This window comes from Typopeltis vanoorti, chromosome 5, assembly GCF_054136105.1.
Source record: "Typopeltis vanoorti isolate ZY-2024b chromosome 5, IOZ_Tvanoo_1.0, whole genome shotgun sequence".
Classification (NCBI taxonomy): Eukaryota; Metazoa; Arthropoda; class Arachnida; order Uropygi; family Thelyphonidae; genus Typopeltis; species Typopeltis vanoorti.
Window position 1 is genome coordinate 75,111,919 of NC_143553.1, and position 27,813 is coordinate 75,139,731.

The following is a 27,813-nucleotide window of genomic DNA, read 5'->3' on the forward strand; positions in this document are numbered from 1 at the left end:
CCTTGGAATGATAAGTTTTGGAGAGCAGCAAGCCTGGAAACTTGTATCTCAACCATAAAAACGTCGTTTTTCTTTTTTTTTTTAATTTTACATATTTTCTGGAATTCAGGGACGGCATATATCTTAACAAAAATCCTGCACAGCATTTTCGGGTTCAATAATAAGCAAGGAGAGAGAGTATGAAAGGTGCACGTATAAACTTAAGCTGTTTGCGGAGGACCACTGTTAGGTGACGTGCAAGTAACTTACTATTACTACTTATCCTTTTCATGCCTCATAAGGCCGAGATCCATTTCTTCCAGATACCTCTGTCCCGAGCCATCAGTTCGGCTTCTCTCCAGCTCTTCCAGCCAGCCATTCTTTCCTTTTCTGTCATTCTCTGCCAAGTTAATTAGGCTTTCCGTTTTCCTTCTGAGGTCCATGTCAAAGCCACTCTGGGAATCTCTCTGCTGTTCATTCTCAGTATGCATCCAATTCATTTCCATCTGCATTTTTTAAGTTAATATTTCGTCAGTGATGTGTTTTGCACAGTCAGCTTATTATAAGTCAAGTAACTTAAGCGCGTTAAATAAAATTTTTATAAGTCTAAAGTTTTTCAAAACTTTAGACTTCAGTATGAATTTACTTAATTCGGGGTCTATCTGTGAATACTTTGCAGTACAAGCATATCACGGTCATATGAACAAAATATGCTTGTGGATATTCACTGCTTTATTTATTAATTACTTGTAGATGCATGTAATATAGATTTTATGCATGTAGATGCATAAAATCTATCTAAAGCATTAAGTTTTTTCGATTACAGCAATAAGATTCACTTTACGGATAACTGTAGTGCTGTATTAACTAGTGTAGCACTTTTCACTTCACTAATAACTTTGTTTTAAATTTTCTTTGTTTTAAATGATAACAGTAGTAGTACCAAGTAAGTTTACCCTGCAGTCTATCTTGGTGTTTGATACACTATCGTCACTAAATGTAATAATTTTAATCTTAGTATGTAATATAACAGGTTTTATGCATCTCCCTCTCACTGGAAGCAACAGCATCTTTATTTTGAATTTTATAGGCGATTGTTAATAATAAAATATAGTTATAGACAGTTTATAATTCACAGTGAAACACCAAAACACAGACGTTGCGAACAATGATGTTGTAAACAAATAGTTCACAAAAAAGCATTGTTGATTCATAGGAGCATATGTTGTCCAGACCATTGTATGAGCAAATGCAGCATCGCATAAACGGGCACTGGTCATTAGCGGATCGTCATAAGGTGGGGTATTACTGTGTGATCATCATTTTACTTCTACCAAATGTGTTCCAAGTCGATTATATGTTGTGAAAGGGCCAGAATTGAGACACCCAGAGGAAAACTAGCCCATTACAGAGGGAGAAAGGGGGGGGGGGAGAACAGCAAGTTGAACCATATATTCAGTAACCACTATTTGGCCATAAAGTAATATGCACAAGAATCGCTCCACTATGTATAAGTCGACTTGTATATATTCGCTTAGAGCTAATTTTCTAGTACTATCATATCCTGTACACCCCTTGTGGGTACATGGCAGGAATTTGATGATGATGATGATGATGATGCTAATTTTCTCCTTCTCCATTCTTTCACACTTTTTTAAAAAAATTTCTTATATTGGAACATGAACTTGGCTGGTATAGGGATATATAGAAAAGTTCATATGACTGAATCTGGAATGAAGTAAACACAAAATGACTGGTGAGTATTTAATTTCAATACAATTACTTTCATCACAGTACAGGTGTGTAAGAAACATAAAATATAAAGTCTTTATGTGATTCCCATTATTAAAATTGTAAATTTACATTAGTACCATTGGTGAGCTAATGTTTTTTTTTTCTTTTTTTATTCATTCACTAATTTGAATTATCAGAATCCTACATGATACCATATTTGTTGTTGCCTTAATCTCTTCTGTTTATAAGTTCTATCCATTTATATTTCATGTTGCTTTCACACCTGAAAGAGTGCCATGTAATTAGGACAAAGTCATGATAATATTAAATGTTTACCAGTTATTTTGTGCTTTTCTCAACTCAATCTTCATCATATGAACTTATATATCTCTATACATCTTATATATATATACTATTCCTAATACTCTTGTTGGTTGCGATTAAGTAGAAGGGGAATGTTGAGATGCGTGTAGCAGAGTGGACTAGAGTAGAGTGCCCTCCTGCAATGAGTCCTTGGAAGTGTCATGTAACATCTCTTACAAGGAAAATTTTTAACCAATGCATTCTCTCTATATTGACATATGGCTGTGAAACATGGGCACTAAATGCAAAGGAAATTCAAAAATTAAGACCAATATCGTTTAGTATGGAAAGAAGTATGCTTGGTATCACAAAAGGAATCTGTGGATTAAGAAATCAAACCAAAGTCTCTGACATCATAGAAAGAGTGAAATATGTGAAGTGGCAATGGACTGGCTGGGCATATTGCTTGAAGGCAGGATCACTGATGGACAAAGAAGTACTGGTTGGATTCCATAGGAGGGAAAATGATGACACAAACGAAAATCATGGTTGATCGATGATGTCATCAGATTTGCAGGAGTGGCATTGGGAGAAAACGCTTTGACAGACAGTTTTGGAGTCATCTTGGAAAGGCCATCATCCAGCAGTGGATTGAAGATGACTGATGATGAATATGTATGTATGGAGATTCAATGATTCATGGTGTGCAAAATAGAATGCTGGAGGAACAATAATGTGACTAAGGCGATCAGGGTGAAAATGTGGATGAGGTGATAGTGGATATGAATGATCTGAGAGGTAGAGTAAATCTGATGGCAAAAGATCTGAAGTTAATGTTAGAGATTGTGTTGCAGAATAATGAGTGACGTGCTAATGAGAATGTGTCAAGAGAGAGAGGCTTGCCTTATGTGATTGCTTAGAGTGCATTTGATAATAGAAGGTAGAGCTATATGCAAGAGGTGTTTTCTGCACAATAAAGGGTGTTATGGAAGTGAAACTGCTATTGTCAAGAGATAGCCTGCACTGATGCTTCTCTATACAAATGACAGGCATATCAGGAATAAAGGGAATGGACTGGTAACATTAACAGCTTCAGTCTGTCTAAAGATTGATGGAATTAGAGAAATGTGGTTGATGGAAGAGGATGTCCTGACAGAAATATGATATAGCTTATTTTGGCAGGATAGGAAGGGTAAGCAGGATTTTGGAGCATTATTTATGATAAGTGATGGATTGTCTTCTTGAAGTGGTGAATGTAGAGGGAAAATGGTACTAATTGTTTTTAAAGCATTAGTGGGATGTTGCTATAGGCCAAAGAATGCAGAGGAAGAGTAGGAGATGTTTAGGTAGTTAAGTTTGACAAATGCAAAATAACCAATCATTACACGAAATTATAACCATAGCACTATAAATTGGGAATAACAAATGGCATATACTGTAGTAGTAAGGGAATGAAATTTCTGGAATTCTTGAAGAATAAATCTCTTAAGCAAAATGTAGTAGAGAGAACATGAGGTTCAGGAGTTTTGAATTTGGTCCTAGCATCAAAAGATCTGATTGGAACTGAGATGCCATCTTTGGTTGGAGTGAGTGATCTTGTAATCTTAACTTGGAGGATGAATAGACATGCAGAGGAATTACAGAGAAAGGAATTTGTGGAATCATAAAGACAGGTGATTATAATCAGTTTGACAAATTACGCAAAATCTTGCTCACTACAAAAAAAAATGTACTTGTCCAAGATTCCTCTTCCCTTCTCCCCCTTTTGATTTTACAAGAGAATTTGACAGTGTCACATGATAATCTGATATTTAAATTGCAGTCTATGGATTTTGATATCAGATTAGTGAACTGGATTGGAGATCAGCTTCTGATAAATATGAGAAAGTTGTGTTTGAAGGATCTGTGTCAAGGAAGTAGGAAGTCACAAGTTGGGGTTCCACAGGGTGAAGCTGGGAAGAGTTATGATAGTGCCCATCAAGAGGATTTGAATAAGCAGGAGAAATGGGTAAATGAATGTGAATATCATTTTAGTGTAACAAATGTAAGGTTATGAAATTTGGGTCGAGTGATGGAAAGTTGCATACTTTTGGTGGAAACATAGTAGAGGAAATGGAGGAAGCAAATGATCTTGTGATGATGATGACCAGAAGAAATTTGAAGTGTAGGGGACATATTGTGAAGGTGACCCAGAGGACTGCAATCCTGAGGAAGTTAACCAGCAGAGAGATGAGTGATTATTCTGCTGTATAAAGTCCTGATCAGCCTACATCTGGATTATCATGCTAAGAACTGATCACTTGGGTTTGAAAGAGATAAATTAACCTTGGAGAAGGTACAGTGGCACAACCAGGGGGGAAGGGCCCTGCTCCCCCCCCAAAAAAAAAGAAAGTACTAGAAAATTTTCCAAAATACTTTTCCTAATTAAAATTCATTTTTTTATTTATGTTGTATCATGGCTTCTGTTTCCTTACGACTTATGAATTAGGGGTCACATAAAGTGAGAGAACCCTATAGCAGTGTTTCTCAACCTATGTTCTGTGACGATGGGAGACAGGTGGTCTACAGGCAGACTTAAATTAACCAAATAGATCTATATATTTTAATTATCCAAACAAAACAAATTAAAATTGAATAAGTAAAAATTATTGAAATAAAATGGATACTTAAAAAAAATAGCGGCAGAATGTTCATTCAGAATGGCAGAATGATGAACATTCTGCCACTATTTTAATTTGTAGTGGCAGAATGACAAGTAATAAAAGAGGGATGAAGTGAACAACAATATGTTTTATTGCTTCCGCCTTCCCTTGCTGTTTTGTCAGATTTGAAGTGAGCATGTGTTATCCACATTTCACCCAATTGCTTGTTGTTTATTGATTTTTATTGTTAAAGGTTTTCCTCCTTCAACCAAGGCTCAATATATCTTCAGAAGTGCTAAGTAATACTTGGACAAAGTGTGTTGTGAGTTAAACCCAGTATTTATATATTTTTCGGAAAACGTACGATGGAAAGATAAAAGCAAGCTGACAATTGAGTTGAAATGCTAACTCTCTTCAACCGAATTCCAATAAGATGTGAAACTGCCATAACAACATTCACTATATATATATTTCTTAGTTTTAACACGTTTCGTTGAATGTTATTGCTGCTTTGTGGTGAGCAAACTCGTACACATCTAATTAATAACAATAGTTTTTAGTTAGATACTGTGTTTGCCAGTGCAAACACATGTATCTAACTAAAAACCATAGTTTGCACTGGAAAACTATGGTTTTGCCTGAGTCTATACAGCATAGTTTCTGTATGAGGGGACATATGATTCATTAATTAGTGTCGTTTTTATCCCAGTTGTCTCTAATTGCACTATTTGTTGAGAAATATATTACACGGACTGCTGGTACCTTATTCACTGACATAATAAAAGTGCTTATTTTTCTTGCCTCTGCAATATAGTGGCTATTGGGGAGGGCATGTTGTTTACTTCGGAAGCAAGTTACTATCGCCCCGCTCTGAACGTGCTTCAGCTTTTTTTCATTTGCGAGGTATATGCAAAACTTTTTAATTTATTTTTTCGAAAAGTAAAATCAGGGGTGCAAGTAAGTACAGTATTTCATTTATGGATAAGTACATTGATACCTTCTTTAAACTGAAAACTAGCTCGGATGACAGTGATAATACAAAACGAGTTTGTAATGACAGTTTGTGTGTAGTTTCTGAAGAGAAAAGGTCTCTAACGAATCCACAGAAACACAGAATTCCCATCAGTTGCAATGTGATAATATTAATACACTGAACGAAAGGAAAGATTTGCTGACTTACTGGACTCAACCAGTGAATCGTATTCAAAGGTAAATAAAATTGGTTATTTTTTTGTAGGAACATTTTTCTGTTTTGTGACTTTTCTCCTTTTACAGTAAGTATGCCTACATTATTGTATTATTATTCAACAATTGTTTACAGTTTTGAATGTGTATATAAAGTCAATATCAACAGTAGCCTGATTACGTGTAAAACTCAATGTAGCTTGGAAATACCAAAGTACTTTACATCGATTTTTACAGAGGTCAAATCCCATGAGAATGCTGCAAAAATAACCTTGTTTGTCTCTGTATATTTTATGTTAGATATTATTGTAAATAACCCTATGGGAATTGACTGTATTTACTGTTTTAACTAAAATTTCTAGAATATCAAAAACAAAGGCAATGCTTTGCCACTGGAACTTTGTATAATAGCTCTGTGTATGAGCATAAGAAAGTTGTTTACGATTTTAGTGTATGAGAAAGTTGCTTGCGAACTCTGTGCATAAACGCCTTCAAGTCAGTGTATAAGAGATCGGCAAGTTTCAGACAAGTTTCTGCTGGCTGACAAAATAATCAAAAGAGTGCACGGAGGAGAAGAATGAACAGGTCAGTCTTAAAAGAAGATCAAGGAGACATGCCGAATTCTTCGGGGGAGCTACAACCTGTCGTGCAAGGTGCCGGAAAACATGAAATAAAAAGAGACTGAGCTGAATATCATGGTCGGCAGTCAATTAGAGTCATTGCAGTCGGCAGTCGAGTGGGAGTTTCCATCGTCGGCAGTTAGAGGTAGAAATACCGGGGGTAGGATCCAAAGGACCAGAAGTTACGGCAAACCTATGCCAGAGGAGAAAATTGGGAATGAAGAGAGAACAGCCGATGTAAATAGCCAAAGCAGTTTTGCTTGGAAGTCCTTTTGCCATGGGAGATCAACCTCTTGCCGGAGCTATTTAAGTACCGCAGGTTGCAGTCCACAGCCCGCCAATTCCTGACGAGATACTGCTGATGCAAGACACTCCTGAAGGAAGCCTAATACCTGAGATGAAAGAAAAGCCATAGAGACTTTAGTGCAAGACTTTTGATTTAATGTGCGATACAGAGCCTCTGTAAGTTTGTTCTATTTTTTTTGTACATTTCCTTTTATAATCTAGGAGATATGTCATAGATGGACTGATAAGAATTAGTTTAATAGTAATAAGAAGTGTCCATAAGAGAGTCATTTGGACACTCTTATGGACACTTCTTACTATTAGAAGTGTCCATAAGAGAGTCATTTGGAATGGTAATGATTGGCATAAGAATTGTGAAATAACTTGGCATAGTTGGCTAATCTCTTAATGAGTAAATCAGAGTTTTCGATAATTTCATTTAATAAGCAGAGAAGTAATTGTATTGTATAGTTAATTAGTATTGAAAAGGGAAAGTTTGTTTCTTTATGCTGAAAGTCTAATGGATAGGTAGAGACAATAACCTCCCTATCGTTTAATTAATGTACTTTGATATTAATGTAAATAAATGTTTTATTTATATGTCAATGGAGTGCTGCTTGATTCTTTAAATTACTATACACTGTTCCTAAATAAACTTGTGAGCGGGAAACAACTAAGGCATATCAAGCGTAGTTTAAGTACTTGAGAAAACACGACTGTTTACGTAAACTTTATTGAAGGAATTTATGCTAGTGAGAGAGAGAGATCTACTGGACAGATCACTGAGTCTTATGCTGATATAGAAATACTGGGGCGCAGTCTTAACAGATAAATTTTCCAGTGTTCATAGGCATATGACTAGGTGAATGCAAAAGGTGGATGAACATAGTACTCAATAGAATAAGTAAGAGAGGTTATGAAAGCAAAAGCGCACTGCAATAATTAAAATAAAGAGTTAATACCCCCGTTTACAATACAGCATTAAGACCTCAATCGTTACAATGGCGCAGTATCAAAAATGGTTATATACGAACACGTGATGAAAGGGATGGGGAGGTTTGGAGCTTCCCTGGATAGTATTCAAAGGTAAATACAATGGATTATTTTGTATAGGGCCTCAAACTTATTAGTTTAGAATTTAACCACTGGGAAAGGGTTTGTGTTCACCTCAAAACTCTGAAACAGAATTTGGAAACATATTTTCTGAATAACTTTTATAAGAAATTTCTTTGGGATCACGATCCATTTCAGGCTTGCAGTCACAGGAACGACCTTTCGTTATCGAAAAAAGAACAGCTAATTGAGCTTTTGAGTGACAATGGACTTAAAATGCAATTCCATGATTGTGGTTTGGCTTGATCCTGGATCTCACCTTCAGTGAGAAGTGAATTTCCCGAATTATCTGAAGAGGCATCAAAAATCGTCATGCAGTTTTCTACAACCTATCTTTGTGAGAAAAGATTTTCATTGCTCCTTCAAATAAAAACAAAATGCAGAATTCATCTTAGTGTGTGCTGATCTTCGATGAAGTTGACCACTAGTGAGCCAGATGTTCTGCAAGGCCGAGAAGCTCATTCATCCATAATTATATCATATTATTTACTTGTTTAATAAAAATTAAAACTTTGTTCAATGATGATACACTTTTAGTCATTTACTTCCAAGTTAATTATGTTTCCATATATATTCAAAACATGCTTGTAGATTTATTATGTTATAAATGGCACAGTTTTTCCCAAATGTTGGTAATCCCCACATACGTTTTTTTTTAAAAAAATACATAACTTAGTGGTTCATAGAATTGTTTTAGGCATTGTACTGGTCCTTGGGCTTAGAAAGGGTGAGAAATATTTTATAGCTGTCCGAGCCGGGCCAGAGAGGATAATGAGTATCATGTATTGGCGAATCACTGCAGATGCTCAGTCATAGGTCGTGCGCGATACATTCATATTCTGTGCTATTTTGCATGGAGTTTGTTGAAAAGCATGTCTTGAATTTGAAACTTAGCTTTCCATCTCTGAAGAGTAACCTTTACCGTATGTAAATTCTTCAATGCAAAATATACCCTTGAGAGGACATCATGATTATGGAGAATTTTCATTTAAACAGGAGCCAATAGCCAATGAAGGCAATTTTCGAGCTTTGTTAAGAACGAGAATCGATGAAAACTTGGCTGAACATTTTAAACATTCTGCCCAAAACGCTACCTACATTAGCTGGAACATACAAAATGAAATTATAAATGCATGTAATGAAATCATTTTGAACTGTTTAGTCGAAAAAATTAATTCGGCGAAATGTTTTTCAATTCTTGCCGATGAAACTTGTGACATTTCCACCACTGAACATCTTTCCTTGTGTGCCAGGCATATAGACGAAGAAAATGACAACAGTTTGTGAACAATTTTTACAATTTGTTCCTGTAACAAACACTACAGGAAAAAATTTATCCGACAAAATATTAGAAAGCTTAAATAATTGTGCCATCGATTTGTCATATTTACGTAGGCAAGGTTACGATGGTGCTGCATCAATGAACAGAAAGTTTAATGGTATCCAATCTCACATATCAGCTATATATATCCACAAGTGTTATATGTTCATTGTGCATCACATAGTTTGAATTTGGCAATTGGAAATGCTGTATCTGTGACTGAAATAAGAAATTGCATTGGCATAATTGAAAAGGTACACAATTTCTTCAATACCCTTAAGAGAAAGGATGTCCTTGTTGACAACATTGATAAATGTACACCGGATACTAAGAGACAAACTATGCCAAGTTTGCCCGACTAGGTGGGTGGAACGCCATGAAGCCATCATGACCATGTTGGAATTATATGATGCAGTGATTCATAGTCTTGAAACATTCATTTCTTGGGAAGACAGAGACTCATCCTCTAACGCAAAACTTTCGAATAATTCATTGTGTGAATTTGGTTTTATAATATCTTTATTTAGCTTGCAAAATATATTTGCGTGCACCTTATCATTGTCTAAAATAATGCAAAAATCTGACAGTGACTTCTTAATTGCCCTAAATTTTGTTGATGTTGTGGCTCAATTAAATACCATTTGTGAAACACCAGATTCTTCATTTAAAGATATTTACGATGAAGCATGTATAAAAGCCAATAATTCTAATATTGACATTAAAAAGCCAAGGACTACATCAAAACAAACATTAAGAGCCAATGTTCCAGCTGATTCTGTAGAAGATTATTTTAGAAGAACTATTTTCATTCTATTTATTGACCAAATATTGACTCAACTTCAGGAACGTTTCACTCGGCACTGCAACATTTTGAAACTTTTTTCTCTTCTACCAAATGGAAAAGATGCTCCAACAGCAAGTGCAATGGAAGATTTTCATCAGTTGTGTGAATTTTATGCTGGTGATTTGCCTTATACAAATCCAGCAGTTTTGAACGCCGAATTCAAGTTGTGGTATAAGAAATTTGACAAACCATTTGCAATAGCTCCATGCAAAAATGCTGTTGATGCAGTTTCAAAGTGTGACAAAATTATATATCCTAACATCTATAACTTATTAAAAATATTTGCAACACTTCCGGTAACAACATGCATCAGTGAAAAGTCATTTTCTAACTTACGCCTTTTAAAAACCTATTTAAGATCTACCATGAACACAATCATGATTGAACGGACTGGCTTTGCTGTATATATACAGAGAGATTAATGTAACCATTACTGAAATAATTCAAGAGCTTTGTAAAAAGAAAAGAAAATTGGATTTTATTCTTTAAATAAATTTTTTATAATCACTTAATTAATTTTATTGAATGAATAAAATTTAACAAATTTTAGTTGAATGGAAAAAAAATATTTTTAATGCAAATTCATTGTATTAAAAATATTTTTATCCATTCAACTCATCCACCCCCCCCAAGATTAAATCCAGAGTGCGCCACTGGGCAGAAAACAAATGATATCAGGACTGTGCAATATTAGTTATGAGGAAGACTGAGGACATGAGACTGCAGAGTTAATGGATAGAAGACAGAGCTGATATGATTAAGACATTTAAAATGTTGAGAGGTAGTTACAGGATCAACACCAGTGAGATCTTTAATATGGTAGAACAAGGGGAAGGAGCAAGGAGAGGCAATCCCTCAAAGTTATTTGTGTATGGAAGTGGTGCATAAAGAGTGAGAAGTGGCTTTTCTATATGGAGAATGAATTTAAGGAGTGATATGATAGACAGTTAAGAGGTAGGCTCATCTTAGATAAAATGGACTTGTGACTCCATGTAGGTCCCTAATAATAAAACTTTTACTTAAATTCACAATAAATTAAACTCTTAAAATCTAATTAAATGAAGCACTCTTCTAACCTCAATAAGTATAGTTTCATTAATTTACTAAAGATCTGGGAGACTATCATTTTAAGACCTGATAACCTGACTTCTCTAAATATAGTACACTACTATAGAAAAGCTAAGTTAAAAGCTATGATATTATCCATGCTACTTAACACTTTGAAGATGTTATTTTTTATATATAATTAGCTTTCATGTTCAAAATATAATTCATAAAAAAATCAAGACTACACATAGATTTGCACAGTCTTGATTTTTTTGTTAAAGCAGTTTTGTTATGCCATTTTACAGTATGGCTGATTATAAGTGTGGCTGGACTACAAGAAAATGACATATAATAAGATAGTTAAGAATCTGTTAGTTCTATTTGTCCTCATCTCATTAGGACCAACCACTTTAAATGCAAAAATTTATTACAAAGAATTTCAATCTTGGAGAGCTTTAAAACTTTCACTATCATCTGATGAAATTTATCTAGTTCCTGAATGCAGCTGTAAGCACAGATGAATATTCATTTAGGATCTTCTCCCCTCCCATGTCCTTCCCTGCATATTTTCAGTTGTGATACTAATATTGAACTGCTACACTTCAATACAGAAAACTATCAGATCTTCAACATTTATGTTTGCATGTTTGAAATGCTTCAAAATCTGTGCTGTCTGATTCAGTATTCTTTTCAAGTAATGCTTGAATAGGCCTATTTTGGCCTAGTACATCAGCTAATATGATGGAGCTAAAAAATCTAATGGTAAAAATAACACATGAGACTGAATTATTGATAAGGGTTATCAGTAATCTTTATTCAGCTGGATACTTTACTTTGTATAGGATACAATAAAAGAGCATTTAAAATTTAATTACAATCTTTATGACTTATACTTTTCTTTCAGTGTGAGGAGTCCTTGCCTAGTGGTGATATCTGTATTTTTGCCTCCCGTGCTGGACCTGGTAGTAGCTGGCATCCAAGCTGTTTTGTATGTTGCATATGTCATGAACTACTAGTGGACCTCATTTACTTTTTGAAAGATAGAAAACTGTATTGTGGACGTCACCATGCTGAGAGCTTGAAACCTCGCTGTGCTGCCTGCGATGAAGTATGGCCAATTTATCAAAATATTTTTGTTATTATTTTATGAAATTTATTTGAAATAAAAATGCTCATAGTATTGAGGATAATTTTGATATCCTAGAGGAGTGTATCCAACCTTTTGTGGATATGGGGCCTGATTACAAGTGAAAATTGGTTTAAAAAAAAACATCCCCTCTCTCTTCTTAATCTCTTGTTCACATACAGCAGAAATGTGCTTCACATTCTACACTTTCTTATATAGAAATATTCAAATGATTTTCATTTCAGTATTTTTATTTAGATATCTCATCATCAATATCAAAAACTGAGAAGGACATAGTCAAAGAAAACTGATAATAAATGTACAAGTATAGAAAAAAATTGAATTAATTAAAATGTTTTATCAAAAGGTTTCAAAATTTAATTTTTGTCTACTACTGTGTTAAAAATAATATACATATAAATGGCTATTTGGAGTTATATATAGGAAACCTTTTTCAAACCCTAGTTTCAGAGTTGCTATTCATTGTAACCACTTTACAATGAATAGCAAAGATGATTGTTTGACATTATATTTTTAGTTTCATATTTCTTCAGCTTCATATGAGAAGTTCGCTTGCAAATCTATGATAATGCTGATGCAACTGGAATTAAAAAAATCAAACAGAAGTAACAGGCAATCTGGTAGATGGCCACTACATGTTTTAACATGCGCATGGATGTTTTAATATTCATTCATTCATTGGGAATGTTAAGAGTGTAAAAATTCTTCAAATCTTAATATTCGCAGCTCCTTTTGGCAAAGCATTCCATTCACCCACATTCTCCACATAAAAAATCTACTCTTGCTTTCTTATATAACTTCGAGTTATATAAGGAGGTGAGAGTAGAATTAAATATCTCTGACATATCACCTCTTTTTTCCCTATCCACTAAACTCTGCAGTTTGCATTTCCTCAACCACTGCCCATGCCAACATTCTAGAATCTTATATTATCCCATTCAATCTCCAGTTTTCTCATCATACTGAAAACCACATGATGATAAAATTTGCACATAGTAGTCTTCATATGTAGTCCAATCAAGATCTTGTGCAGTGCTACAACCATCTCCTTATCTCTATTTGTCACTGTCCTTATTATAGCAGCAATGCATGCATTCTCTTCGTAATTCTTTGCAATGCACCTTTTGAATATCAGACCTCTAACTATTATTTCCAGATTACAAATTCCATCCACCTCCTGAACACAGTTCTACAAACAGTATGCAGCATTCCACTTCTGTACTCCAAAGTTCAACACCTTGCACTTATTAACATTAAAAGAGCAATCCCATCCCATTCCTCTGTCAAAGCTAAATCTAGTTCTATTCCTGATGGGACTTGACATTAGTATCATTCACCTTTCCACAGCTTTGCATCATCAGCAAACAAATGTATATCTCTATCAATCCACATGAAACATCATTAACATATAAATTGAACAGTAGTGCCCCAAATATAGAACTTTGAAGCATGCCATTGGTTATCTTCCTTGTCTGGGATGTTGCCTCCACTTATCCATATACAACTCATTGATATTTTAAAGATACAAGTGAGTGCTGTATAAGTGGGAGACACCCAGTCTCCTATCCTGACTAACCTATTATCCATCCATATTCTACTAGATTGTACACTAATTTGCTATGCAACAGCCTTACTACCACGAAGTCCAAAAAATCACCACATATGACATTCTCATTATTATTTCATCCTTCCAGTAGGAGATCTAAGTCCATCAAGAATGGCTATGACATTAATACTCAATTATTTTAAAAAGTATTCTAGGCTGGTTTCAAGTTGAGATGCAAACCAGCTGCAAATGCCACAATCTGAGTGGTACTTACTCATCCTTATCCAGCATATTCACCACTTTTTCATCAAATGCAAGTAAAGAGTTAAATCAAAACTTACCCTTTATAAATGACACTGAGCATCTTAGAGAATCCTATATCTGTCAATTGTTTTTTATTTATGTTTTATTCTATTAATAAAATCACTTCACTACCCTTAAGCACAACTCAAATATACTATAATTGGATGCATCATATTAGATGCATCCAATAATTGTATTGTATCTGGATTAGATGCATCCAATAATATAATTGGATGCATCTAATACAGATGCATCTAATATGCATCTGTATTAGCTTCACTTTTTTGCAGGTGGCATTATTTTGCTCTCCTTCCATTCTTTTGGAATTGTCTTTATTACAAAAACTCTCATAAAACAAAAGTTCAAGGTCCCGGTCAACTATTTAGCACATTCTCCAAAAAAATGTGGTGATATATCATTTAGCCTTACAGCATTATTAACATCTAAGTCTGCTCATTACCCTGGTTCATTCACTTCTAGTCTTTTCAGTATTTGCCTTGTACATTATCATTATTCATGCTAAAATGAAATACTGAAAAAAAGAGCTCATTAAACAATTCCAAACCACACAATTTTTATGACCCCATATACAAGACGTCACAAAATCAATAGACAGCATTGCCACGTGTAGGCAAACAGTGGAAGAACGCTTTTGAATTTCCTTATTGATTGTCATTTTCATCTCATATCACACTTTTCCTTTTCTTACCATGCTTGTCACTTTTTTTAGCTTGCATTTTATATGATTTTACATGCAGCAGATTGTTGCCTATATCTCCTTGCTGATGTATTTTCCACATTCCACACTGCTTGCCTAATTTCACTCATCTATTATGCTTTTACCTTATTCAGCTGAACTCTTGAAAGTCATATACCACCTGAAGACATTCCCAAAGCCTGTTTAGTGGAGAAACTATTTGCTCTGCAACCAGCTGTACATTGCCTGTGTCGCATGGGTTTTAACCATTTCTCATGCTTTATGAACCACTTTTCATTGTGCATCATCATATGGTATTGATATGCTGATTACAGAGCTATCCATGGCCATTTGCTTCATAATTGCCAGCCTGGTTGGCTGAATGGTTAGCGTATCTGCTCTGCAGCCAAAAGGCTGCAAGTTCAAATCCTGCCAGATGTTTGTGATTGTTTATGAAAATACTAGTGGTAGTGGGCAGTAGATGGTAGCTGCAGTTCACTGTAGTTGGATTGAGTGGTGGAAGGAGAGTTTTTTTAGAGTAGGTGCCCTCCCTCAATGAGTTTTGGACTCCTTGGAAGTGTCACATAATAGTGTATTTAACACTCCTGTGAAATAGCGATTTTTTTTTATTTTTTTTTATTTTCTGAGAATTTATTTTTATAGTAATATTACCACTGATTTTTGTAAATTTATAATATTTAATGTAGTGAAATTGTCAACAAGGTGGCTTTCCCCACCGAACACAAGCATGCTATTTCAGAAATTAACGAGGATATAGAGTATGAATGAAGTTTGGAGATATTTAGACTAAAGCAAATCATTAGATGAATGGCAAGAGAATTGGAAAAAGTTGAAAAGTGATTTAGATAAACACAGGAAAGACACGAACATTAAGCAGCAAAAAGAGAAGCAATAACAAAAAAAAGCACTGAATCTGGTAAAATTATGTAATGATAATCAAGTAGGTAAAATCACTTAAAAAAAAGAGGATATTATATGATATAGATTCAATTATGAAACATGCAATTAATGACCATGTTACTACTTTGAGTTTTCTTGGTGCTAAAATCAAAAATTTTATGAATGTAAATGAAAGGAAGAAAAGTAAGAGTTCTGTTAGGAACAAACAGTTTGTCTGGTGATAAATACAGTACGAGATCATATATGAAAGGACTACTGGAAAAAGTAAGAGTGAGGAAGTGAAAATAGTATATCACCTAGATATGACAACACAGAATTAAGAAGGGCTATGATAGCAAAAAAAAAAAGAGTTGATGCGTAGTCGATATACAGGGTGTTCGGGATAAATTTGACATATTTATAATTAATTATATTTTTCCGTAAGTTACTTGTATTAACACACACTTCTCTTCATTTAAAAGTTTGGACCCTTCTTCATTCATATACAAGATGTCAGAAAGGATGGATAGCTGGAACCCACCTGAATCATGGAAGAGAATAACTTGTATCATGATGATTCGTGCCTGCCATCAAAATAAGGATATTACGACTGCTGCCCAATGCTCCCTGAATACAGTAAAAACAATCAGGCATGAACTAGAGACTTGCAATGGTGACTACGAGGATGTAGCAAGAAGAAAGATCCCTAGCAGACGATCTGATTGCGTTCGTACAGCAGAATTCCTCGCAAATCTGCAGGAACAGGTGTTGAAGAACCCTGGCATTGGAATTCGGGCTTTGTTCGTGGAGTTGCTAACTGTAGTCAAGCCCTGGATAACAAGGGTAGCCAATGGTAGGCCGTATGTATGGCAGCAGGATTCGGCCCCTTGCCACACCTCTGGGAAAAGTCAAAAATGGTTGTCTGAAAATTTCTACGACTTCACCAGTCCAAATGTTTGGCCTCCAAACTCCCCAGACCTTAACCCCATGGATTATTTTGTATGGGGCGCAGTTGAAAAAGACACCAATCGCACTTCCAGTAATACAAAAGCCCAGTTAATGGATAAAATTAAAACAGTTTTTGCGGCCCTTCCCAGGGAGACTGTAGCATCAGCTTGTTCGAGGTTCCGAAGCAGAATTGAAGCTGTGATCGATGCTAATGGTGGTTATTTTGAGTAAATCTTGTTGATAGTATTGTAATTAACTCTGCCTGTAATGTTTTTTTGTCAATTCATTAAATTTAATAGATACAAAGAAGATTTTCTTTTTCCTTACGAAACTGTCAAATTTATCCCGAACACCCTGTAGAAAGAATGGTTGTTTTTGAGGGTTTGGCCTGCACTTGTTGGTATAGCAAGAGTCTGGAGAAATTATTGATTAGTATGAGACCTAATATTGTCAGAGAAACTATTTTTTGATGGGAGAAATGGTGAGAATCTGTATATAAGAGTGATTAAGTTATGCAACTATATTAATGATACAAATATAATCATTAATGATTATATTTGTATCATGAGGTGATTATGATGAAAGGATGATGGTGTGTTCATCGAGCTCAGACTTAAGTATGTGTAATGATGTCTGTATAAGTGAAGCATTAGATATGAACAAGAATCTGAAAGTTGTCCAATTGGATCATGCAGACAGACCATAGAGGAGAATATACAAAAAAAAAAAAGCATAGAAAGAACTTATGTCTGTACACAAATTCTAAGCATATAATGAACAAAGGAGTTGAGTTTTGTTGCCTTAGTGAATACGTTGCCTCAGATTATAGGCATTTGTGAGACCTGGCTCTCAGAGGTAGATGTACTAACTAGTATTGAGTGGCAAGGGTATAGTATTTTTAGGAAGAAGGACAGACAAGATAGGAGAGGAGGGGTGATGCTAATGATATTGGATGACTTGAGTCCAGTTAGGGGGGATAGCTAAGACTGCAATATTAGAAACAGTTTTCTATGTAGCAGTGAGTTTGAGGCAGAGTATAACAAGATGAAATACAAAGAGTATTTCTACAGACATGCTAGTTTAGTTGCTATGATGTTGCTATTGGGTACTAAATGATTAATCATCATCAGTGACTTGAATTATCTGAACATTGATTGACTGGGCAGAAGTGAAATCTCATGAAAAGAATGAAGCTGAATTTATTGAGATGTTGCATGGCAACCTCCTTAATCAGCATATGACAGAAAAAACTTGAGGTCAAAAAGTATTAGAACCTGAGTATAGCATCAAAGGGAGTTTCAGTAAAAGATGTGACTGTTCTGTCTCCAGCTGGTGACAGTGATCATGCTGTACTAACATGGGAGATAGCTAACATGAACTTCAAAGCAGAAAATTATGACCGACTGAGGAGAATTTCTAAGTTTGATCCCATGGTATTGGTCACTAGATGGAAAGGATATCAGTAGTGCATGGGAGGTATTTAAAATATACATCAATAATGCAATAGCAGAATGTGTCTCTAGAGCTCAAAGAATAAACAGGGTGATGTGAAATGGGTGTCCAGTCTTATTAAACAAGAGATGCCTAAGAAAAAGATATGAAAGAATACTGTATGCATAACTGTGATGCCAGTTATGAAAATTAATAACACAGGCCAGAAGAGTTACAACTAGCTCTGCAAGCTAAAGACAATGCAAAAGAATTCTAATGTTGTAAGAGGAAGAATGAATGTGAAAGAATAACTGTCGTCAGTGCAGATGGTAGATGCTGAACAGATTGTTCAACTAACGTCTATTTTGCTAAAAGTCATCAGCTTTATGGAACATAGAGCTCATTGCTACCGCTATACTGGAGGAAGAAACTCAGGTGTATGAGGAGGAATTACTCTAGCTGTTGCATATACTGAATATGAATTTGGCAATAGGGACTGATATTCCATCAGTCCCCATGTTCAGCTGAACTGAACATAGGGATATATACTGAATATGAATTTGGCAATAGGGACTGATATTCCATATATATATACAGATATATATATATATATAGCTGTATAACTTGAGTCTCAGCATAGGAAAGATTCCACAGGAGTGGTGCAAAGACTGATGTGTCTAACTATTGACCTATCGGTATCTTGGAGTAAAGATTTTGGAAAAGTTCATAAGAAATGGCTTGACAGAGAAGCTATAATTTGCAATGAATAGCATGGGTTTACTAAGGGAAGGTCATGTTTGAGTAACTTGCTCACATTTTATAATAATTTTATGGTTACGTTAGACAAGGGAAATGGATACACCATGATATTCTTGGATTTTGCTAAAGCTTCTTACTGAAACTAAGAATTTATAATTCTTAGTTTCAGTAAGAAGAATTTAGTTTCAGTAGAAAGGCAGCTGAAACATAAAATTACTCAGATATCAAATAAAAAAAAAAAAAAGTGGTATGTGGGAGATGTGAGTCTATAAGATTTGAGATGGCCAATGGTATAACACACGAATCAGTCCTTGGTCCATTGTTATTCACTCTTTATATTATTGACATTGGAAGGAATTTAACAAGTGACTTGCAGCTGTTTGATGATACTAAGATAGATAAGGTAATCAGGAATGCAACTGACATGTAACACTTGCAGAACAATTTCGATAAGCTGGAATTGTGGCCATGTGAAAATGACAACTGGTTTAATGTAGTAGATGTAAAGTCATGCACTTTGGTGTTATGAGATGTCCAATAGCATATTATAATGTTAGGATTATGCTGGAAGAAACTGACCAGACTTAGTAAGATAGAAAGTTGAAGTTCTAGGGGGTCATCATATAGCAAAATAACAAAAATTGCAGACACAACTGTGAGGAAAACTGCAATGCTGAAATGAACACTAACATGTAAGAATAAGGAGGTTATTTTGTCTCTTTACAAGGCTGGGATACAATCTCATCTGGACTGTTGTGCACAGATCTTGTGTGCTGGTTTCTGAGGTGATGCAGATACAGTGGAAAGGGGAGTGTTAAAGATGATGTTGGGACTGTAGAATACGAAGAGAGATTGAGAATTTATAGACTACAAACCAGAGATAGAGGAATAATATGATAGAAATCTATAAATTTTGAGTCATAAAATACCAGCAGGTGATGGAATTTTTCATTTTATGGAATGTTGGGAGAGAACGTCCATGGAAGTTGAAATGAATGTAGTCAAAGGGGTGATATGCAGATTTTTCTTTCCTAATATTTTGTAAATAAACAAAATGGCTTGCCTTTGAAGGTTTTGAGTGCAGATGGTGTGAATGAATTCAAAAGAAGGTATGAGATATGGTGTGAGTGATATGTGGCCTCCCTCGACATGTCCCTGACTCCTTGGAGGTCTCCTGTAACAATATGCCTTTCTGGCTGAAACTTTTAGCAGCTACAGTTCATAGCTGTGGCTGTTTTGAATATATGCTCATCTATGATAATTTGACTTTATATACATACATAGAGAAACTGATTTTTTGATATATTATTGAAGATCACATTAAAATTGTTAGCTAGCTGTTCATCCTCTCAGGATAAATTGAACATCTCTGTGGTATAGAGTATCTTACATTTGAAAAGAAAATATATAATTTGTTTTTTACCTGTTCATGAAGTATGAAATTAACCTTACAAATATAGTATCTGGTATCCACCCTAATTTTGGTATAATACGTTCCAGTATAACATAATATAGCACAAGACACTGTATGAGGGTGGTCTGAAAAGTTCTTGGCATCGACCATAGATGGCAACACTATCGGCAAGTTTTTTTTTAAGTTAGTACATCTGTCATAGGCATCCATGTGAAATTGCAAGTCATTCTATTAAGTAGTTTGTTTTACAGCTGTCTGAAGCAAAAGTGTTGTCTGTATCCCTTGAAATGGATAAAATTGAGTAGCGGTTATAAAATTCTTTGTAAAAGAAGGTTCAATGCCACTCTTCTCCTTCATTTGACAATTAAGAAATGGGCTACCGAGTTTAAACATGGCTGTACCAGTCTTGAAGATGATCCATGTGAAGGATGTCTAAAACGTGTAACAACACCAGAAATCATTGAGGTGCACGACATGGTGAGTCAAAGTGCATGAAATTGCTGAGACTATAAGCATTTCAAAAGAACATGCAGGACATATTTTGCATGAAGAATTGCATATGAAAAAGCTTTGTGCATGCTTGTGGTGCCACGCTTGCTCACAGCAGATCAAAATGCACTCGCATGAAAATCTCTGAACAGTGTTTTGACAGGAATAAATCTGATTTTGTGATTTTGATTTATTACTATGGATGAGATTTGTGATTCACCATTACACACCAGAATCCAAACAGCAGTCAAAAGAGTGGACAGAAGCCAGTTGTTCAGTGCCCAAGAAGACAAAGTCAGTTCCATCAGCAGGAAAGATCATTGCATCGGTGTTTTGGGATGCTAAATGCATTTTTTTTATTAATTATCTTGAAAAGAGTAAAACAATTCTGATCTTTTAACCAGACGAAAAAGTTCGTGGGAAAAGACTGTTTGCAGAAGAAAAAAATCATCTTTCATCAGGACAATGCACCTGCCCACAAAGGTGTTTTGGCAATGGGAAAATTAAGGGATCTGCACTATGAATTGTTGGAACATCCTTCTGACCAGCAAGTCAGAGGGAGCCAGATTTGGCTCCCTCTGACTTGCTGGTCAGCAATTTTCTTCAAATCAAGAGGTGAATGCAGCTGTAGAGGGGTATTTTGCAGATCTTACTGAGAACCACTACAGGGACAGGATAATGGTGCTGGAGCATCGCTGGAATAAATGTATTAGTAAAACTAAAAATCTTCCTTGCTGGTCAGCATTTTTTCTTTAAATCAAGAGGTGATTGCAACTATAGAGGGGCATTTTGCAGATCTTACTAACAACCACTACAGGGATGGGATAATGGTGCTGGAGCATCACTGGAATAAATGTATAGTCTTAAGGGAGATTATGTTGAAAAATAAAAATAATTTTGAAATCATAAATTTGTTTTTTTTCATTGTTAGGGCTGAGAACTTTTCAGACTACCCTCATATCTTGCAGTAGATGATTAGTCAAGCGATACTCACAAATCCCTATAGTGATTGTTCTTTAACATCATGAAATATCAAGGCAACTGGTAGCAAACCATATGCTCTGATCATAGGGTACTGATTTTGAGAGGTGGTTAAACAGGAAAAGTTTACTGCCAAATGTCAAAAAAAAAGGATGTGTGTGAAATTACAAGATAGGTGATGTTGAGAAGCTCTGTCAACCTTGGGTTGATGAGCTGTGCAGAAAAGATGACATAGCATGAGAACTGATTAGGCAGCATCTGACATAAGTAGTGCACAACTGTATACATACAAAGAGTTAAGCAAATAAATAAAGTAGGATTTAAATGGATGAACAGTGAAATCAGGCAAGTGGTGTAGGAAAAACAAGGATTGATCATTGATAGCTTGCTGTATAAGTTGCAGTGAATGGGAATGGACAGTAGATTGGTTAGATGGATTGGTGACTGGCTTTCTGAATGATACCAGCAAGTTACGTGTGATGGAGTAGTCCAGGTCAGAAAGACTGGGTTCGATTCCTGTCCATGACATGAGGAACCTTTATCTAGTTTCTTTTGACTAAAGGTGAGTTAGCCGGTCTCATATGGAGGTGGAAGGCTTTTTCTCCCAGAAACTTGGGTTTTTCATCCCTCAGAACAGGCAAACTCTCCCCATGAACACACACTTCTACAGACACCCCCCCGTCAGGCTCTGTGACAAGTCTGTTGGGATCGCTTGTGTAAAGTCACATCATGTAAAAAGACCTACCCCCAAATAGATGGGATAAGACACGAGGAAGAAGAGTATTTATTCGTTTTAATACTCTATACATTACTATTTTCCATGTTTTATTTCCTTTCTTGTTTCCTCTCCTCATTTTCTGTCTATCATAATGAAATTGACTAAAGGTAAGTTATGTTTATTTCCTTTGTATGCTACAAAAGTAACATGTAGCTTTCTCAAATGTAGTGAGTGCTGTTGTGCAAACTTATCCCTCTCCTCTTTTAAAAAGTATCTTAAAAATCATGGCCAAGAGCTCTATATATTTGTAGTAATTGAAACACTTCTTGCAAATGCATGTTATTTTGTATTCTTGTTTCATAATTTTTGTCTTAATATGATGTTAAATTGGGAAGTTTGAGTTTTCATAAACACATTTTCTTATATTGAAAATATTTCACAAAGAATTTCATTAATTTCACCAACATTCATTTCAGATTATCTTTGCTGATGAGTGCACAGAAGCTGAAGGCCGTGCATGGCATATGAAACATTTCTGTTGTTTTGAATGTGATCGGCAACTTGGTGGTCAAAGGTACATCATGAGAGATGGAAAGCCTTATTGCCTCCATTGCTTTGATGCAATGTTTGCAGAGTATTGTGATACATGTGGGGAACCTATAGGAGTTGACCAAGGTCAAATGTCTCATGAGGGACAACATTGGCATGCAACAGAGACATGCTTTTTGTGTCATCGGTGCCGTGCACCTCTCCTTGGGAGACCTTTTCTACCACGAAGAGGACTCATTTACTGTTCAATTCAGTGTAGTAAAGGTACATCATTTTTGTTATTCATATTTGTTTTCTATATGTTTTTTTTAATGATTGCTTATCATAAAAGTATCAGATCACATGTCAAAATGTGTCCCCAAATCATTAACAGTTTCTTTTACTTTGTATTTATACACAGTTTTTAATTTTTCAGGAAATGAAAACATATATTAGAATATTAATTAAAATCTTTAATCAACACCTTTCTGTATTTTGGCAATGTTATACTGCCATCTTCAGGGATCACAAAACAATGATATGCATGCAGGTACTCGCACTAAGCAAATGAGACTGAAGAAAGGCAACTGAAGTCAGTTCTAGAGGTCTTGATTCCTTGGAGGTCAATAATAATATAAGCTTGTTAATAAACTTATGAAGTTTACTGTTTTAGACAAATATGCATTAATCAGCTACATTCCTGTTACCATCAAGGAGAAACAATTTCATCTTTTTATTTTTATAAATGGAGAGAAACAGAATGTTATGATTAGGAATAAATATAGAATACTGCAAATGCATTCCCATCCAATTTGTAATACAGAAAAATGTTAATTCGGAATCTCAGTGCAAATTCTTTGGCCCTCAGTAGATTAAAAAATACAATTAATGAATTTTTATGTAAATATTTTTGGTGAAATAATTATAGAATATTAAGCTATGTAATTCAATAGCTTCCTGCTCTTGAAAACATTTTATCATCAAATTCCTGGCATGTACCCTCAAGAGGTGTACAGGATATGATGGTACTACATGAAAAATTTACATCATTACTAACTTCCTATATACAATTTTCCTCCAATTCAGTCTGTTACCTGTCATAACTCCAACATTGTCAGATCTTATATTTCTATCTTCTAAGGCACTTCTTACCATATCAATCTACCTATATCTTGGCCTTCCTTTGGATCTTTTTCCTGCCGACCTGGTAGAGAACACCTGTTTTGCTAATCTTTCCTCTCCCATTCAGTTTAAGTGACCATACCACCTGAGCTTAGGTTTGCTAACACGTTCCTGAATGGTGACAATGTCAAGTTCTTACCTAACATCGTCGTTTTTAATATGATATTCTCATTGATGCCATTTGTTCACATCTCTAATCTTCCTCAGGACTCTCATATCTGCAGTCTCTAGTCTTTGGTCAAGTGTTTCACTTCTGACCCAGCTCTCAGATCCATAAGTTATAATTGGTTTGAACACGGCCTTGTATATACAGCTAATTTAGTGTTTTGACTAATTTCTCTCTTATTCCACATAAATTTATTCAGTTGATTTCCTACCATACCAGCTTTGTTGATGCTGTTGTTTATTTCCATATTTAATTTACCATCTTCACTAATGATCATGCCTAAATAGCTGAAGTGTTGACAGGTTCTTCATTCACAATGCAGTTGATATTTTCAATGCTTCTGCCTATTTTCTTTGTCTTGTTATTGCCGACTTTCATCAATGCTGGTCTGAGAGAGTATCTGATGCCCCTAGGCAAAGAAAATTTAGGCACCCCTGTACATTGTCTCTGTATATTTTTCCCCCGAACTATGTAGCAAAATCTGGTGCCCCGAAACTTAGCGTGCCTAGGTGATTGCCTAGGTTCGCCTAATGATAAAACCGGCCCCGACCTTCATACCATATCTAATACAAAAGTTATTGAATTTAGTCAGGAATCTTGCATACTTGTAGCGGATAAAGCAAAAAGCTGAGATTAACATCTCCAATTTTGAAATCAGTTTAATACCACTTTCCTTCATATTGCGATCCATATAGATAATAAGAGGGGATAATATATATCCTTGTCTGACACCAGATTTAACATTAAACCATCTTCCTGTACTTCAATTCTAACTGCTGACTTACAACTCAAATAAAGACTAAGTATTGTGTCTGTGAAAGGGGAACCATTTGGGTTAAGAAAGGGGGTTCCAGGATGGGTAATGAGAGAGAAAGAGAGAGAGAGAGAGAGAGAGGAGGGGAAATGGCTCAAGGAAGGTATGTAAAAGTCACATCAAACAAGTGGTATCAATGAAATTATAGATCCAGAAATGAAATTATATATGCATACTGCCAGCCTGGTTGGCCGAGTGTTAGCATACCTGTCTCCAACCAACACTTCATAGGTTCAAATCCCACTGTGGAGGTTCCGTGAGTTAATCGGAAGACAGTTTACTGAATGGCAATAAAGTGAAAAGCAATTCGTTGAATAAATGATTCATCAAAAAGGTAATTTATTGAATAAACAATTTTTTGAACCACAGTTCATCTTATGACAATTCGTCGCAAATGTAGTTGATTGAAACAAACATTTCATTGATAAATTAAAGATATCAAGAAATTATATACTTGGTTTAATCCTTTATCCAAGTGTAAGCAAACAAAGTTTGAGTCTGAATCAGGACTGGGGAAACTCGTATACAGAAGCTAATGACTTTACATCACCTGCCTTAGTATCCCATAATGCAAAACACATATCCTTACGGGTATGTATAATGCTATGCATTATTGGAAGGGTCGCTACCCAGACTGGTTTCAACCTTTGAGGTCTCGTCAGTGGGAGCCAGACCCAGAGGTGATACTAAGGTTGACGTAATGCCAAAGTCATTTTTATATACGAGTAGCCAAAAGATGTCGCACCTTATTATTAAAATACTTTGGATGAGAGATAGTTGTTGGAAGTTTTCCACATGGTTATATTATAAATTAAATATATCAAGAAATTATATACTTTGTTTAATCCTTTATCCAACTTTGTTTGCTTACGTAAACTTGGATAAAGGATTAAACTAAGTATATAATTTCTTGATATCTTTTTTAGTATAACCAAGTGGAAAACTTCCAACAATTTCATCGATAATTTTTCGAAAAAGTACTTTTCTTGCAAATTATTGTTTAAAGGGTTTGGTAACAATACTTAATATTACTCAAGTTACAGACAATATATGTAAGTAGTCATTGAGACGTAATAATTATTTTGTTGTATTTTAGAACAAAGTTTCTGTAAGTATACATACTGTTTCATCATGTTCATAGTGATTTATCTCTAGACAACAACAACAACAATAGTCAGACTGAAATCAAAACTGACAAATTTTAATATAATATTAACTATAAAATTTCGTTAAATTTCATCCAGCTAGAGCAGAATTACTAATATCATTTCAAAACATCATTCAGTTGGAAGTAAAACTCAACTTCTTGTACAGACAACTTCAAATTCCACTAATAAGTCAGAGTATTGTAATATATAATTTCAACATGTTGTCCCTTTTGTTGCTTCAAATATAGTTTAACCGAAAGCTGGAACAGTTCGACAAATTTTTATAAAAATTTCGCATACCAAATTTGAGTAAAATTCATCCCGTATAATTTCTGCATCTACACTAGTTATATGGGATATATTTTACTCAAATTTGGTATGTGAAATTTTTATAAAAATTTGTTGCTACTAATAATAATAATGGAGCCTCTGTAGTTCGGTCAGTATAAACAAAGCCCTTTAGTTGACATGAATAATTATTAGTCCTCTTCAACTGAAAGTGAGTGTTAGCAGGCCTCATACAGAGATGGCAGTGTTTTTCCTCCAGGAAACAAGCAAACCAATCCCATGAACATGCATTTCTTTAGAGACAGGAAACACTTACCAGATAATAAAGACAACAGGAAACCATGTTATTCTATTATTATGCCCTAGTAATTTAGCATTGCTATCACACCAACAATTAGGTTGATGAGAGAGGAAAAGGAATAATAATAATGCACCTACTATTAATGATAATAATTACTAGTAATACGTGACTTTAATCAGGAATGTAAGGATTCCATGCAATAAAGTATCCATCTCAATATAAAGTTTTTTACATAATCATGAAGAGATTATGTATATGCACGAAATCTATATACTGACTGAAAGGAATATCTCTCTCTCTCTCTCAAAAAAAAAAAAAAAACTTACTACACACATCTTTTATATATACAGGGTGTTCGGGATAAATTTGACATATTTATAATTATATTTTTCCGTAAGTTACATGTATTAACACACACTTCTCTTCATTTAAAAGGTTGGATCCTTCTTCATTCATATACAAGATGTCAGAAAGGATGGATAGCTGGAACCCACCTGAATCATGGAAGAGAATAACTTGTATCATGATGATTCGTGCCGGCCATCAAAATAAGGATATTTCGACTGCTGCCCAATGCTCCCTGAATACAGTAAAAACAATCAGGCATGAACTAGAGACTTGCAATGGTGACTACGAGGATGTAGCAAGAAGAAAGATCCCTAGCAGACGATCTGATTGCGTTCGTACAGCAGAATTCCTCGCAAATCTGCAGGAACAGGTGTTGAAGATCCCTGGCATTGGAATTCGGGCTTTGTCACGTGAAATGAATGTTGCAGCCTCTACTATGAAGCTTGCACTCAATGAAGACCTCCGCTACTACTCATACAAGCGCCGCAAAGGTCAGCTGCTTACAGAAAAGGCCCGTGAAAAACGTTTGATAAACGCGAAGAAACTTCTAAGCAAAGTGAAACATCCTGCGGAACCACAAACAATCTGGTTCTTTTCCGATGAGAAAAACTTTTGCCAGGATCAAAAACACA

At 35.2% G+C, this 27,813-nt stretch overlaps 1 protein-coding gene across 1 annotated transcript in view; it reads left to right on the forward strand.

Moving 5' to 3' along the window:
• Positions 1-27,813, forward strand: part of LOC150106544 (uncharacterized) — a 103,822-nt gene that overhangs the window by 69,163 nt on the left and 6,846 nt on the right. Inside the window, exons 4-5 of the mRNA XM_090393430.1 lie at positions 11,978-12,181; positions 22,883-23,219. Of these exons, the coding sequence (XP_090249556.1) occupies positions 11,978-12,181; positions 22,883-23,219 (541 nt within the window). The remainder of the gene's footprint in view (positions 1-11,977; positions 12,182-22,882; positions 23,220-27,813) is intronic.